A 16,323-nucleotide genomic window follows, 5' to 3' on the forward strand; every position below is an offset into this window, starting at 1 on the left:
TTGAGCCTCAGCTAGTTTTGTGATGTGTACATCTCTCCTCTGCTCTCAAATTATATCTTCTTTGTAAAAGCTACTTCTCACTCCTGCCTCCAGTATCTGACACAGAACAGATATTCATCATACATTTGTTGAACTGAAAATTGAATTGCCACTGACCAAGTAAGGAAATGGACAAGAATATCTGAGAATGTCACAGCGTGGGCCCGTGAAATTACTATTGAGAGTGGGGCAGAGTTAAAGATAGAGATGGAACATTAAGGTCAAGGGTTCTATCAGGCAGCACAGCACGAGCTTCTCGTGCTTTGCTCTCCACTTGAGATACAGAGAACCCTGTATCCCATAAGCAAAAAGGAAAGGCTACATGGTTATGGAGGGTGGGATGGTTAATACTGAGTGTCAACTTGCTTGGATTGAAGGATACAAAATATTGATCCTGGGTGTGTCTATAAGGGTGTTGCCAAGAGACTAACATTTGAGTCAGTGGGCTGGGGATGGCAGATCTACCCTTAATCTGGTGGGCACAATCTAATCAGCTGCCAGCAAATATAAAAGAGGCAGAAAAACATGAAAAGGAGATATGGGCCTAGCCTTCCAGCCTACATCTTTCTCCCATGCTGAATGCTTCCTTCCCTAGAACATTGGACTCCAAGTTCTTCAGTTTTGGGACTTGGACTGGCTCTCCTTGCTCCTCAGCTTGCAGACAGCCTAGCTGAGGAGCAAGGAGAGCCAGACCTAGACCTTGTGATAGTGTAAATTAATACTTAATAAACTCCCCTTTATGTATATACATATATATCTATTAGTTCTGTCCCTCTAAGCAAACCCTGACTAATACAGATTTGGGTACCAGGAGTGGTTCTAGAGGTTTTGTGGTTTCTGGAGTTGGCTGCTTAATATGATTAGATCCAAAAATGCTAAGGACTTTACTTCTAATAGTATGGAGAACACTGGTAGTCCTTGGAGGAAACTGTTTAGAAAGTTATGCAAAATAAATGCATTTGACACTCTCGATTCACCACTGTGAGAGGCAAGGAGTTTAGTGACTACACATAATACCTTTGACCATATGTGGAGAACCAAGGAACATAAGGAAGTTGTTTGGTTGCTCCTAAGTTTAGTAGACAAAGTGATGAAAGAAAATGATGAACTCAGGGATTCTGTCTCCCAGCTTCAGAAGCAGATACTGAGCCTCAAATCTGCTAAGGTTGCCCTGAGTGAGAGTCTTATCTCCTGCAGAGAAAGAGCTGAAATTGTGGAAAAACAGACGCAAGCTCTTATCATGTGAATGGCTGACCTGCAATGAAAGATGCATTTACATACTTGTCAGATGTCTATTGTTAAAGTGAGGGCATTTATTGGAAAAGAATGGGACCCTGAAAATTGGAATGGGGACATGTGGGAGGACCCTGGTGAAGCTGGGGACACTGAATTTGTAAACTCTGATCAACATTTTTTGCCAGAAGGAACAGCTTCCCCATCCCCAGCAGTGGCAATATCTCCTCCCAGACCCATGCTGCTGTCAGCCTTTCCACCTTTGTCTGAGGAGACAAACCTGTGCTGCCTGAAGCAACAGTGATGGCAGTTGCCCTGAAACAGCTGCCGGGCAAGATAATGTTGGTCATTCTCAGAAGCCACCCTCAACACCTTTGTTTGCTTCTAGACCTATAAGTAGATGAAAGTCCTAGCAGGCCCCTAGAGGTGAGGTTGAAAGTGTGACCCATGAAGAGGTGTGCTACACTCAGAAAGAACTATTTGAGTCCTCTAATTTATATAAATAGAAATCTGGAGAAATAGAAATCCCTGAGTTCATCATTTTCTTTCATCACTTTGTCCACTAAACTTAGGAGCAACCAAACAGCTTCCTTATGTTCCTTGGTTCTCCACATATGGTCAAAGGTATTATGTGTAGTCACTAAACTCCTTGCCTCTCCATTATGAGATAATGGAGGAAGGAACACAGAGTTGGATCAGGCTGAATTTATTGGTTTAGGCCCACGAAGTAGGGACTCTGCACTTAATGTTGCAGCTTAGGGAGTTAAAAAAGGTTCTAATAGTTTATTTGCTTAGCTGAAATATGGATTAAAAGATGGCCCACTGTAAGCAAGCTGGAAATGCCTGGTCTCCCTTGGAGGAAGGGATCCAAAGGCTTAGGGAGACTGGGATGGTGGAGTGGATTAGTCACTTTAGACCTATTCATCCCAGCTGGGAGGGTCCAGAAGATACGCCTTTGACCAATGCCTTGCAAAATAAATTTGTGAAGGCAGCACCTGCATCTACGAAGAGCCCTGTAATTGCTCTTCTCTGTATGTCAGATCTAACAGTGGGAACTGCAGTCACTCAACTACAAAATTTAAATACAATGGGAATAATTGAATCCCAAGGTGGCAGGGGCCAAGCGGAAGCACTCTACCATCAAAGGCAAGGTGGGCATAGCTACTGTAATGAACAGCAGAGACAAAGCAGCAATCAGAATAGTTTGACTCATGTAGAACTGTGGCATTGGCTAATTAATCCCAATGTTCCTAGAACTGAAATTGATAGGAAGCCTATCGCATTCCCACTTAATTTATACAAGCAGAAAACTTCTAGGTCGAATGGACAAAAGACTGATTTGAATTATAAAACAGAAAATCATGGCCCCTCAGTCAATTTCCAGACTTGAGTCAGTTTATAGACCCAAAACCCCTTGAATGAGGGGAGGCCAGGTTCCCTTTAGGAAGGACCCCCTCTATATTACCAACAATTTATGCAGTGAATCTTTCTCCCATCCTTCCCCAAGGAGACCACTGGCCTTTTACAGGGTAACTGTGCACTGGGAAAAGGAAATGATTAGATATTTCAGGGACTACTGGATACTGGCTCTGAGCTGACATTGATTCCAGGGAACCCAAAACACCACTGTGGTCCTCCAGTTAAAGTAGGGGCTTATTATGGAGGTCAGGTAATTCATGGAGCTTTAGCTCAGGTCCAACTTACAGTGGGTCCATGGACTCATCCTGTGGTCACTTCCCCAGTGCCAGAATGCATAATTGGCATAGATGTTCTTAGTAGCTGGCAGAACCCCCACATTGGGTCCCTGACTGGTAGGGCGAGAGTTACTACGGTGGGAAAGGACAAATGGAAGCCATTAGAGCTACCTCTACCTAGAAAAATAGTAAATGAAAAACAACATCACATTCCTGGAGGGATTACGGACATTAGGACCATCATTGAGGACTTGAAAGGCACAGGGGTGGTGATTCCCACCACATCCCTGTTCAACTGTCGCATTTGGCCTCTGCAGAAGATAGCTGAATCTTGGAGAATGACAGTGGATTATCATAAGCTTAACCAAGTGGTGACTCCAATTGCAGCTGCTTGAGCAGAAACCACATACCAGATGTGGTTTCACTGCTTGAGCAAATTAACACAAGGTGGTACCTTGTGTTAACACACCACGTGGTACCTGGTATGTGACCACCTGCTTGGCAAATATCTTTTCCTCCATTCCTGTCCATAAGGCCCACCAGAAGCAATTTGCCTCCAGCTGGCAAGGCCAGCAATATACGTTTACTGTCCTACCTCAGGGGTATATCAACTCTCTGGCTTTGAGTCATAATCTTATTTGGAGAGAACTTGATCACTTTTTGTTTCCACAAGATATCACACTGGTCCATTACATTGATCACATTATGCTGATTAGATCCAGTGAACAAGAAGTAGCAAACACACTGGACATATTGGTCAGAGATTTGTGTGCCAGAGGATGGGAAATAAATCTGATTAAAATTCAGGGAACTTCTACCTCAGTAAAATTCCTAAGGGTCCAGTGCTGTGGGGCCTGTCAAGATATTCCTAAGGTAAAGGACAAGTTGCTTCATTTGGCCCTTCCTACAACCAAGAAAGAAGCACAATGCCTCTTTGGATTTTGGAGGCAACACATTCCTCATTTGGGTGTGTTACTCCAGCCCATTTATTGAGTGACCCAAAAGGCTTCCAGAATAGGAGAAGGCTCTGCAACAGGTCCAGGCTGCTGTGCAAGCTGCTCTGGCAGTTGGACCATATGACCCAGCAGATTCAATGGTGTTTGAGGTGTCAGTGGCAGATGGGGATGCTGTTTGGAGCATTTGGCAGGCCTCCATAGGTGAATCACAGCAGAGGCCTCTAGGATTTTGGACCAAGGCCCTGCAATCTTCTGCAGATAACTACTTTCCTTTTCAGAGACAGCTCTTGACCTGTTACTGGTCTTTGGCAGAAACTGAATGTTTATCAAGTCACCATGCAACCTGAACTGCCTATCATGAACTGGGTGCTTTCTGACCCACCAAGCCATAAAGTAAGTCATGCACAGCAGCATTCCATCATCAAATGGAAGTGGTATATATGTGATCAGGCTCAAGCAGGTCCTGAAGGCACAAGTAAATTACATGAGGAAGTGGCTCAAATGCCCATGGTCTCCAGTCTTGCTACTCTGTCTTCTTTCCCCCAACCTGCTCCAATGGCCTCATGGGGAGTTCCTTATGATCAATTGACAGAGGAAGAGAAGACTAGGGCCTGGTTCACAGATGGTTCTGCACCATATGCAGGCATCACCTGACAGTGGACAGCTGCGGTACTACAGCCCCTTTCTAGGATACCCCTAAAGAACAGTGGTGAAGGGAAATCTTCCCAGTGGGCAGAACTTTGAGCAGTGCACCTGGTTGTGCACTTTGCATGGAATGATAAATGGCCAGATGTGCAATTATATGCTAATTCATAGGCTGTAGCCAATGGTTTGGCTGGATAGTCAGGCACTTGAAAGACGCATGATTGAAAAACTGGTGACAAAGAAATTTGGGGAAGAAGTATGTGGATGGACCTCTCCGAGTGGTCAAAAGCTGTGAAAATATTTGTATCCCATGTGAATGCTCACCAGTGGGTGACTTCAGCAGAGTTTAATAATCAAGTGGATAGAATGACCTGTTCTGTGGACACTACTCAGCCTCTTTCCCCAGCCACCGCTGTCATCACCCAATGGGCCCATGAACAAAGTGGCCATGGTGGCAGGCATGGAGGTTATGCATGGGCTCAGCAACATGGACTTCCACTTACCGAGGCTGACCTGGCTACGGCCACTGCCAAGTGCCTAACTTACCAGCAGCAGAGACCAACACTGAGCCCTTGATAAGGCACCATTCCTCGGGGTGATCAGCCAGCCACCTGGTGGCAGGTTATTATACTGGACCTCTTCCATCATGGAAAGAGCAGAGGTTTGTCCTCACTGGAATAGACACTTACTCCCGATATGGGTTTTCTTATTCTGCAAGCAATGCTTCTGCCAAGACTACCATCCACGGACTCATGGAATGCCTCATCCACCGTCATGGTATTCCACACAGCATTGCCTCTGACGAAGGCACTCACTTTACAGCTAAAGAAGTATGGCATTGGGCTCATGCTCATGGGATTCACTAGTCTTACCATGTTCCCCATTTTCCTGAAGCAGCTGGATTGATAGAACAATGGAATGCCTTTTGAGATCACAATTACAACACCAACTAGATGACAATACTTTGCAGGGCTGGGGCAAAGTTCTCTAGAATGCCATGTATATATGCTCTGAATCAGCATCCAATATATGGTACTATTCCTCCCATAATCAGGATTCACCAGTCCAGGAATCAAGGGGTGGAAATAGAAGTGGCACCACTAACCATCACCCCTAGTGATCTACTAGCAAAATTTTTGCTTCCTCTTCCTATGACATTATGTTCTGCTGGCCTAGAGGTTTTAGCTCCAGAGGGAAGAACGCTGCCATCAGGAGACACAACAATTTTATTAAACTGGAAGTTAAGATTGCCACCTGGACACTTTGGGCTCCTCCTACCTTTAAGTCAACAGGCTAAGAAGGGAGTTACAGTGTTGTCTGGGGTAACTGACCCAGACTATCAAGATGAAATCATTCTACTACTCCACAATGGAGTAAAGGAAGAGTATGTGTGGAATACAGGAGATCCATTAGGGCATCTCTTAGTATTACTATGCCCTGTGATTAAGGTCAATGGGAAACTACAACAGCCCAATCCAGGCAGGACTACAAATGACCCAGACCCTTCAGGAATGAAGGTTTGGGTCACTCCACCAGGAAAAAAACCACGACCTGCTGAGATGCTTGCTGAAGGCAAAGGGAATACAGAATGGGTAGTAGAAGAAAGTAGTCATCAATACCAGCTACAACCACATGACCAGCTACAAAAATGAGGTTGTCATGAGTATTTCTTCCTTCTTTTGTAAAAAAATGTTTGTGCATGTATACACTTGTACTAAGAAAATATCTTCATTTTATTTCCTTTCTCCTTTATCTGTGACATAAGATTTACTGACTTCATATCAGCATTTAAGTATTGTTAACTTTATGTAATAGCATTTGGGTTGGGGATTGGTGCATTTACAGGTGTACGAAGGATAGTTGTATTATGTTGGGCGTAATTATGACCTTATTATTGTCTTTAAGATTATGTATGATCTCAGGAGATGTGTATGAGTTCAAGTTGACAAGGGGTGGACTTGTGATGGTTAATACTGAGTGTCAACTTGATTGGATTGAAGGATACAAAGTATTGGTCCTGGGTGTGTCTGTGAGGGTGTTGCAAAAAGAGATTAACATTTGAATCAGTGGGCTGGGGAAGGCAGATCCATCCTTAATCTGGTGGGCACACTCTAATCAGCTGACAGCAAGCATAAAACAGGCAGAAAAACAGGAAAAGGAGAGATGGGCCCAGCCTCCCAGCTCACATCTTTCTCTCATGCTGGATGCTTCCCACCCTTGAACATCGGACTCCAAGTTCTTGAGTTTTGGGACTCAGACTAGCTCTCCTTGCTCCTCAGCTTGCAGACAGCATATTGTGTGAACTTGTGATTGTGTAACTTAATACTTAATAAACTCCCCTTTATACATATATGTTTATCTATCCTATTAGTTCTGTCCCTCTAAGAGAACCCTAACTAATACAGAGAGGATGAAGGATCATACTTTGTTTTAGCCTTTTACTAGATCAGGCTGGAATATCATAGAAGGAAAAAGCAGGTTTCTGTGAGTAAAGATCTGGAATTACCTTGAGTCTTGAAATCTTCTTCAAAGCACCTCCTGTTATTGGTGAATTCCAGGCTCTCAGTGTAACTATACAATTCTGTGGCAGGAAAGAACATAACAGTCACATTCAGGAGATCCTTAAAGAAGAGGCCCAAGGTAGAGAGGGTGGCATGAAAGAGCTGAAGCTTCTAACACATTCCTGTGTCCAATTCAATCCAAAGCCAGCTTCCTCCTTTTCAGAGCAGTTAAAAATAGCCGCTTGTGTCCCTGGGTGATTAAACCATCAAACCTGTCCTCCTCCTGCCAGCTGGCTGCTGCAGCAGAGAAGACAGCCTTCAACATTTGGTGAGGCCAGGAGGAGGACTGGAGCACAGAGAGCTTAATCTCACCACTCCTGTTTCTAATAGTTATGACTCCTGCTTTGTCAACCCGACCAGGAACTATCCTATCTCTAAGGGAAGAGGAGGGCAACACAACTCCTGAAACTCAGAGGAAAGATCCTTGTGCTGTTCCAGGAAACCAGGGCAAGGGCTGAAAAGTAACTGCTGGATGGCTCTTCAGGATTGGAGCCAGTTCATTCTCTCCCTGCTGTCTCCTCAAAGGGTATAGAAGTTTAGATTCCTGCCTACAGCCACTAGGCAGATGCTACAAAAAAACACCTTGAGAACAGCTATGATTGCCAAAGGGCTGCTGTACCCAGGAAAATCTAACTTTGCTAGCAGCAGCCTCTCAATACAAAATGCAGAAAGCTTATGAGAAATAAAAATGCTGGCCATGTGTGGTGGCTCACACTGATAGGATTATAATCCCAGCACTTTGGGAGGCTGAGGCAGGAGGATCGCTTGAGGCCAGGAGTTTGAGACTAGTCTGGGCGACATAGCATGACCCCATCTCTACAAAAAGTTTAAACATTAGCCAGGTGTAGTGGCACATGCCTTTTACTAGATCAGGCTGGGATCAGCCTCCAAGTCCTAGTTACTTGGGAGGCTGAGGTGGAAGGATCGCTTGAGCTTAGAAGTTTGAGGCTTTAGTAAGCTATGATCATGTCACTGCACTCCAGTCTGGGGTAACAGAATGAGACTCTGTCTGTTAAAAAGAAATAAAAATAATGTCCTTTCCTACACACACACACACGCACACACACACATACACACACACACACACACACTCTCTCTCTCTCTCTCTCTCTATATATATATATACACACACATACACACCCTCATCTTACAGAAGATGAAGAACTGAAATAGAGAAGTCAACAGATGATAGAACAGATTTCCTTTAAATCTCTGCTCCCTACCTGAGACCCTTCCTGGAAATTTAACTAGGTCACAGGTAATTCACAAAGCAAGAGAAATTCACTTATGTTCCAGCCAGCTGTCTAATGGTTGAGAAACACCCTGTCTGGAAGTCAGGGCTTTTGAGTCCTGAGCTCCAGAAACCAGGCGTGACCAGAGGCAAATCCCATCTCTGAATTTTAAATTCTTCAGTCTTTAGTGGAGGAGGTGAATATATGTATCTTTAGAGTAAAGCACTACAAGCCCAATCAGAAAAGTGAGCAAGGCTATTAGGTACCAAACTTTAGTTTCATTCTTTTTATTTTTAAATTTTAGATCATGAATTTTCATATACAGGTAAGTACAGAATAGTACATTTAAGACACCTGTGTACTATCTTCTACGCAGGTAAAAATGTTAGCATTTGTTATATATGCTTCAGACTGCTCTCAGTCGATCTTATTCCCTTCTCCAGAGGACACTGCTATAATGAAATTGGTGTGTATCCTTCACATGCCTATTTTTCTACTTTTACTATATGCATAGGTGCCTGTAAACATATGATATTGCTCTGTTTAAAATTTTTTTTATCCAAGCAGTATCATATTGTATAAATTCTTGTTACTGCTCTTTTCTCCCAGTTTTGTCTTTAGCATTTATTATTATTATTTTTTTTTTAGATGGAGTCTGGCTGTGTCACCTAGGCTGGAGTGCAGTGGTGTGATCTTGGCTTAACTGCAACCTCTGCTTCCCGCGTTCAGGCAATTCTCTTGTCTCAGCCTTCCAAGTAGCTAGGACTACAGGCACATGCCACGATGCCTGGCTAATTTTTATATTTTTAGTAGAGACGGGATTTCACCATATTGGTCAGACCATGTCGCTAAAAAGAAGAAGAAATATCTTGATTTAGATCAATTATTTAAATGGCTATTCAATAGCCTACTGCACTAATAGTTATAGTTTATCCATTTCCCTACTGATGGGCATTGTAGGTTGCTTTCCAACTTTTTACACTGATAAACAAGGCTGCAATAAACATCTTTCTACATTTTCTTGTGCCCAAGTGTAATTTTCTTTAGAGTGGATATCTAGGAGTAGATTTGTTGGGTCATAATATGTGCACATTTTCAACTCTACAAGATATAAGCAAACTGCTTTTCAATTTTATACTCTGCTCTCCCATGTCTAGCAGTGCATAAAAGTACTAATTTCTCTGCACCCTCACCAACCCCAGGCTTTTAAGTTTTGCAACCTCATGATTGTGAAATAATATTTTATTCTTTTAATTTCCTTTTCCCCATTTACTAATAAAGTTCAACATCTTTTCATGTACTTATTGACCATTTGGCTTTTTCTTCTATAAATTCCCATTTATTATATTCTTTGCCCACTTCTCGATTGGGTTGTTCATCTCTCTCCTCTCATATATATATCATATTCCCTTTATGAATTCTAATCCTTTGCTGGTTATAAAACTTAGCTCTCTATTTCCCTGTCACTCATCACAAAATTTATTCCCTGTGCTTATGCACAAAAACTTCTTTAAAAGTGTTCGTCTCTTTTCTCTGAAAAAGCATGTCTCAAAGTGTCACTTCCATGTGACAGAATATTTAACTTTCACACCATCTCCACCCAAAGCTCATTTATTAATAACTGGCATTCACAGCACATGTTACATGGAGGCACTTAATGTGATGAGATCATGTTTACCCTAAGCTAAAAATCCAGACAGAGAGAAGCAGTCCATCACTAAAAGAAGAATGGTATCACTTAACCTCAGTTCATAAACATCCAAGCAGAACTCCACTATAATGGATGCAGGTGACATGTCCAGCCTTACTCAGCTGGCCAGTTGACTATAGAGTTTTTTCCTCAGACTTTACTGAGATTTTAATAAGGGGCAGGGGCGAGGGAAGAAGGAAAAGATGGAGGTAGAGGAGACAAAGGAAAAAGAGATGGCATGGGAGAGAAAGAGGGCAGCAGAAGGAGGCGGGCAAAGATATGGGTGACAGGAAGAAAAGAGAGGAGGAATAGGGAAAAGATGGAGAGAAAACTGATTTGAGAGTGTATCAAATCAGTTATTTTCAAAGAGAATAAAGAAGAGTGAGCAGGAAAGAGTGATAGCATGACAGAATGAAGAATACCATAGCCAAGGAGAGTCACAGAAGGAAATGTGAAAGACAAAGAGATTTTTACTACTCTGGGGTGGAGAGAAAAAAGAATGTGGAGAACAGCCTTTGTTCAATAGCCACTTGGTGAGAACAGACAAGCTTCCAGGGAGATCACAGTCCCCTTCCCTCTCCTCCTGGACATTCTTCTACTAGCTACTGACCCATCTACCTCATACCTGACAACTCTGCTGCATGCCCATCTGCATCTCCATACTCGAACTCCAGAGTGGGACAGTCTACAGAGCCCTGTAACAGAGAAATTTTGTTAGTAACTGAGATAACCTGGGAAAAGGGGTTACCAAGGGAAGATTGTACCCTTATTTATCTTTTTCCCCTCATGGAGGCCAAGATTAGACCAGGGAGTCAGTTAAGAGAGTACTATTTGGGTCTTTCATCTCAGAGGTACCCTTTGTCAAGCCAAAACTTGAGGCTCAGTGAAGGGGCTAAGGATTCCTATCCAAATCAGAAAGTCTGAATAAAGGGCCCGGATCTCAAACACATATGAAAGCTACAGTCTATGTCCACATCTAATCTACATGAACACAGACTAGAGGAGCATCTAGCTAATTTATATAAAATCGAGACAGACAGAAACAAAGATAACTGGATTCTAGATTCAGTTCTGTCATCAACCCACTGTATGATATCGGTCAAGTCTCATGTTGTGGATCATAGTTCCTCATTCTTAAAATGAGATTCTTTAGCTCTAATATTCCACAACTTTAGGATTGTCAAATAACACAACGTCTCCACTCCAAATTGTAGTAAAGATTAGATTTCCTATGATGTTGTATGTATAAATTTATAATCCTATTAAATATATTTTAATTAATCCCACCTTCTAACTTATTTAAGCATTTTGGCATATTTCCTTCCAGTATATGTTAATATATGTGAATTTTTAAAACTCTCAGTCTCAGCTCTGTCACATACTTTTTGATCTTGGATAAGTTAACCTCTCTGTGCCTCAGTGTGACATAAAAAATATGGTACAGAGCTCCTGAAACTCTTAGAAGTTCCTGAGTGATAGGAATGTCAGCTATTCATAATGAGTCACTGTCAGCTTTACCACAATTTATGCTCATGAGGTGACTTATGTTAGGAAAGACCAAGCACATGATTAAAGGTTTTAATTTTCATCACCAGCCCCATGTTCAGGGAGGGGAGGGGTACTACAGATTAAGTCCAGTCATGTGGTCAATAGTTTAATCATGCCTAGGTAATGAAACACCATATGAAAACCCAGAAACAACTAGGTTCAGGCAGCTTTTGGGTTGGGGAACAAACAGATGTGCTAGGAGAGTGGTGCCCAGGGAGGCTATGGAAGCTCGGCACCACCCAGCCCCACACCTCGTCCTATGCATCTGTTCCATCTGGCTGTTCCTGAGTTGTATCCTTTAGTGTAAAATTACAGTCAAAAGTACATGCTTTCCTGGATTCTGTAAGTTATTCTAGCAAATTATGGAATCTGAAGGGAGGATCATGATAACCACTTAATTTGTAGTTGGCCAGGCCGAAGTGTGAATAGCTTGGGGACCCCATCTATGGCTGGCACCCAAATCGGGGCCTTGTAGGACTGAGCCCTTAACTTGTGAGGTCTGTGCTAATTCTAGGTAGTTAGTGTTTGAATTGAAATGAATTGTAGGACATCCAGTTGGTGTCAGGAAATTGTTGGAAAATGACCTGCTCGATTTTCCCATCTGTAAAATGAGGATAATAACAGGACTTACTTCACAGGGTTATTGTAAGGACTAAATGAGCTAAGACAGGAAAGGCACTTAGCATATCGCCCAGCACTTCGTAACACTATGTGGGTGGTCATTCTATTTATGATTTTAATATTATATTATAAAGGCATTCTTCTCATATTACTATTAGTTTAAATGGTTGTATAAATGGATGTACATTTATTGGTTTACTTAACCAGTTCCTTATTGTTGAATATTTTAATTATTTTTAATTTTCCTTTATATATGCATGAAACTGTTATAGAATTATACTTTTTTCTATATTTAGGATATCTCCTAAGCATAGATTTTTTTTTATAAAGAAAACAAATGAATCAAATCTTATGAACATTTTTAAGGCTCTTTGTATATGACAAGTTGCTTCCCCAAAACATGCCAATTTATACTGTCAACAAGGCAAACCATGTTTAAATACACTATGGCAAAGACTCCTAAACTTCTGGATTATAGAGAATAGTAGGGAAAAAGAAAAAGGTGGAGAGTGGGAAATGACATAGGGTTGTTGCTGTTTTATTCTGATGGGTAAGGACTTAAAAATTTTTTTTTAAATTCAAAAAAGAACCATTTAAACCCCCAAAATGAAGGACAGAATCTCAGAATAAAGAACAGTCATTACAAACTGCTTTTCAAACTTTTTGGAAAAATGATACATTTTACATTATGTCCCACACACGCACACAAAATCTGGAACACATTTTTAACAAAATATTTATCTTTACTGCATGTGATGCACTGATTTTTCTATTATTTTCTTTCTTTTTTTTTAAAGAGAGGGTCTTCCTCTCACCCAGGCTAGAGTGCAATGGCATGATCACAGCTCACTGCAGCCTCAACCTCCTAGGCTCAAGTGATTCTCCCGCTTCAGCCTCCCGAGCAGGTGGGACAACAGATGTGCACCATCATGCCTGGCTAAATTTTTCTTGTTTTTTATTTTTTGTAGAGACAGGGTCTGCCTACATTTCTCAGGCTGGTCTCGAATTCCTGAGCCGAAGCTATCCTCCTGCCTTAGCCTCCCAAAGTGTTGCGATAATAAGCATGAGTCATCATGCTGGGTTATTTTATTTCTTAAAATAAAAATTTTAGCCTCAATTAACATGCTGCACCCTATAGCAGTTTCAAAAACATTGTTTTAAATTGTGTATCTCCTTAAATTTAATATATTAAACTAAATTTTTATAAAAACTCACTTTGATGACCTGAATTTTTTTTACATTTTACCACAGACTAGTTAAAACTTTGTCAAGGAGTTTGAGATCAATAAACTAGATCAGGTTAAAAGAGGCCTGAGGTGAATCCTTTTGTTAGGTTAGGACTCTTCTTATTAAGCAAACAATTACTTTAGCTTCCTTTTTAGGTTGGGATGTTCACACACTAAGCCACTGGTAGAAGGTAGGTCAACAGTGCTCCCATAAACAGTGATACATGACGAGGCTCTCTTGACTTGTGCCACAGTAATTCTCTTCTAGTGATTTTCTAAAAGCCCTAGAGAGAGGGAAAAAACAAAACAAAAAAAAAAAAAACACCTATCTTCTCTAAGGGCTGCCTTCCACAGGAAAGCAAAAAGAGGGAGAAAAGAAAAGCAGATCTCGAATCTGGGTACTGTGGTGATAGAGGATGTACTGGCAGGTAAAAGGAGTTCTGCTGCAGCAGAAGGTAGAGGAAAGCTAATCTTTCCAGCCAGGGTTTTGGCGGGCAATGAGCCCAGACAGAGATGATAGCTGCAGTTGTTCATTTCCAGGCATGAAGAGTGCAGCTGCAGATGATCAGCAGGTAAACTGCAGCGCAGGTGGAAAGCTTTTGAGTCTCTGGACACTGCAAAGTACTGGCAAAAGACCATACTATCAGAGCCTTTGCCTGAAGAAGGCTTGACAGGTGGGGAACAGATTGCAACTTTAGAAGGGACACCCAGGAAGAGACTTTTATTCCCCCCATAGAACATATCATTCTGAAATTATTTTATTTACTCACAATTTGTCTCTCTACAGCCAAAGACCCTATCTTCTTCCCTGATGTATCCCTACCACCTAAAACAGTGGCTGGCAGATAGAAAGTCCTCAATAAATAATTGTTGTATTAATGAATGGCTCATCTCCCCAAAAAGCATTTGAGCGAGAACAATGTCTTTGTGGGGGAAGGAGGTCCAGGGTGCCCTAAAAGACCAGACTCATCTTGAGGTAGGGAGGGAGATGATGTGGTGGATATAATCTAGCAAGACAGGAGGGCTGCGCTCTGCCTCTGCAAGGTGATGACTTTGAGCTGGTCTTTTTACCTCCACTTCTACCTTAAAAAAAAAAAAAGAATGGATTCCTCCTACTCTGCCTACATCAAAATGGGAAGCATACATGAAATCACTTTGGAAACTGAAATGCTATTCAAATGGTAAGGCAAGATCTGGGCTGCCAAAGACCTGGCTTCTAGAACCAGCTCTACCACTTGATGATGAGGATGATGACAATAATATACTAGGAGCTACTATGTACTGACCAATTACATGCATTGTGGCTGCACCGTGCCAAAAAGTTTGTAGTCAATTATCTCATTTTTACTTTATCACAACCTTCTGAGGCAGGCAGTGTTAATTTCATTTTACAGATGAAGAAACTGGAACTCAGAGGGGTTCGGTAATCACACAGGTAGTAAATGGTAGGGCTGAGATTCAAAACCTGGTCTGACTGACTCCAAAGCCTGGTGTTCCTGACCGCAAACTGTGCCAGATGTCTGATCTTTGGCAAGTCATTCCTGTTCCTTTTAGGTCTGTAAAATGACAGGGCTATACCAGATGATCTCCGCAGACCCCGCCACATGTGACATTTTGTCGTCTATTCTGATCCCCGCTCAGATCCAACTGATGGAAACTGCCTAGATGAGGGGGTAGGAGAGTGTTCATAATCCGATGCTTTCATCTTCCTAGATAGGATTTCTTCTTTTCAGGAGAGGAGGAAGAGATGGAAATATTCTTACTCCTGTCTGTATGCTGGGGCTGCTCCCGCCAGGTAGCCCCTCCTGGACTGCTGAATCCCGTCTCGCTCCGCCCTCACAGGCAGGGGGCCTGATGTCCGCGGAAGGCGCTCCCTAAATGGCCTAAGACTTACGGGGAGAAGGCGGCGAGTAGGCGACGGGCAGAAGTCCCCCGGCCCATGTGGATCGGCCCCGGGGCCCGCCGCAGGCAGCCTGGGAGGCGGAGAGCGGCTGCCCACTCGCCAACCCGGCCTTCCTGCAGCTGAGCTCCGGCCTCCCACCCCTCAAGCCCGTCACTTAACCTCTCCGCTCCCGTTCCCGCATCTATAAACTGGGATTGGAAATTCTGTTTCAAGGAGCTGCAGCAATTAAGTGAGACAAATATTTGTAAAGTATTTGGTCCGCTCAATGTCGCCCTCACCTTCGTGCAGCGGGGGGAGGCCACAGGGCTAGAAAGACCCCAACCCGCGGCAGGAGACGTGCGGACAAGGGTCGGGGCCGCAGAGCCCAGTGTCCAGCAGCGAGGACCCCGCAGGCGCACACTGCGCGGGGCTGACGAAGCGCGCCGAGGGCTCCAGGGCCAAGGCCGAATTGCCTCAGCCGCTGCTTCCCGCCCGCGGGCGTCTCTGGGCCCCAATCGAAGCTCTGGGGCTCCTCACCTCTGACTCCCGCCGCTGGCTTCGGAACGCTTCGCGGCCCTTGGGAGCCGCCTGCTTCCCTTTGCCGCTGCCGTTGCCATTGCCACTGGCTGGCGGGACTCCGTTCCCAGGCGCGGCGAGGTCCTCCATGCAGCTGGTCAGCGGCTCCCCTCAGGGTTCAGCTCGCTCTGCCCGGGGCGACCCCACAGCCGCGCGCCGGGAGCCAGGCCCGCCTCCTCCGCCACTATTGGCTACAGCTGCTCGCCGCAGCCCCGCCCCGCGAGGCGATTGGCTGCTCCACCGGCCGGAGCGGGACTCGAGGAGGTGGGGGCTCATTGAAGAGATTTGGGGGGATCGTTTCAGTCCTGAGGCACTGCTGGCGGCGGAGACTCCTAGGTTAGCTCCAGGCTTCACACCCGCGGAATACGGGCCCTTGAGCTCCGGCGGGTTATCTCTGTGCTCCTCACTCGGTATCTCACA

The 16,323-nt window shown here is 43.7% G+C and overlaps 1 protein-coding gene across 1 annotated transcript in view; it reads right to left on the reverse strand.

Annotated features, from left to right (window-relative positions):
- The window catches only part of STRIP2 (striatin interacting protein 2), a 51,514-nt gene extending 35,451 nt beyond the window's left edge, over positions 1-16,063 (reverse strand). Inside the window, exons 1-3 of the mRNA XM_032276005.1 lie at positions 15,865-16,063; positions 10,676-10,745; positions 7,074-7,148 (exon numbers count right to left, since the gene is read on the reverse strand). Of these exons, the coding sequence (XP_032131896.1) occupies positions 7,074-7,148; positions 10,676-10,745; positions 15,865-15,993 (274 nt within the window). The 5' untranslated portion in view covers positions 15,994-16,063. The remainder of the gene's footprint in view (positions 1-7,073; positions 7,149-10,675; positions 10,746-15,864) is intronic.
- Between the last annotated feature and the right edge of the window lie 260 nt (positions 16,064-16,323).

The sequence above is a fragment of the Sapajus apella genome, unplaced genomic scaffold (assembly GCF_009761245.1).
Source record: "Sapajus apella isolate SASKATOON/1434 unplaced genomic scaffold, GSC_monkey_1.0 scaffold7, whole genome shotgun sequence".
NCBI classification, from domain to species: Eukaryota; Metazoa; Chordata; class Mammalia; order Primates; family Cebidae; genus Sapajus; species Sapajus apella.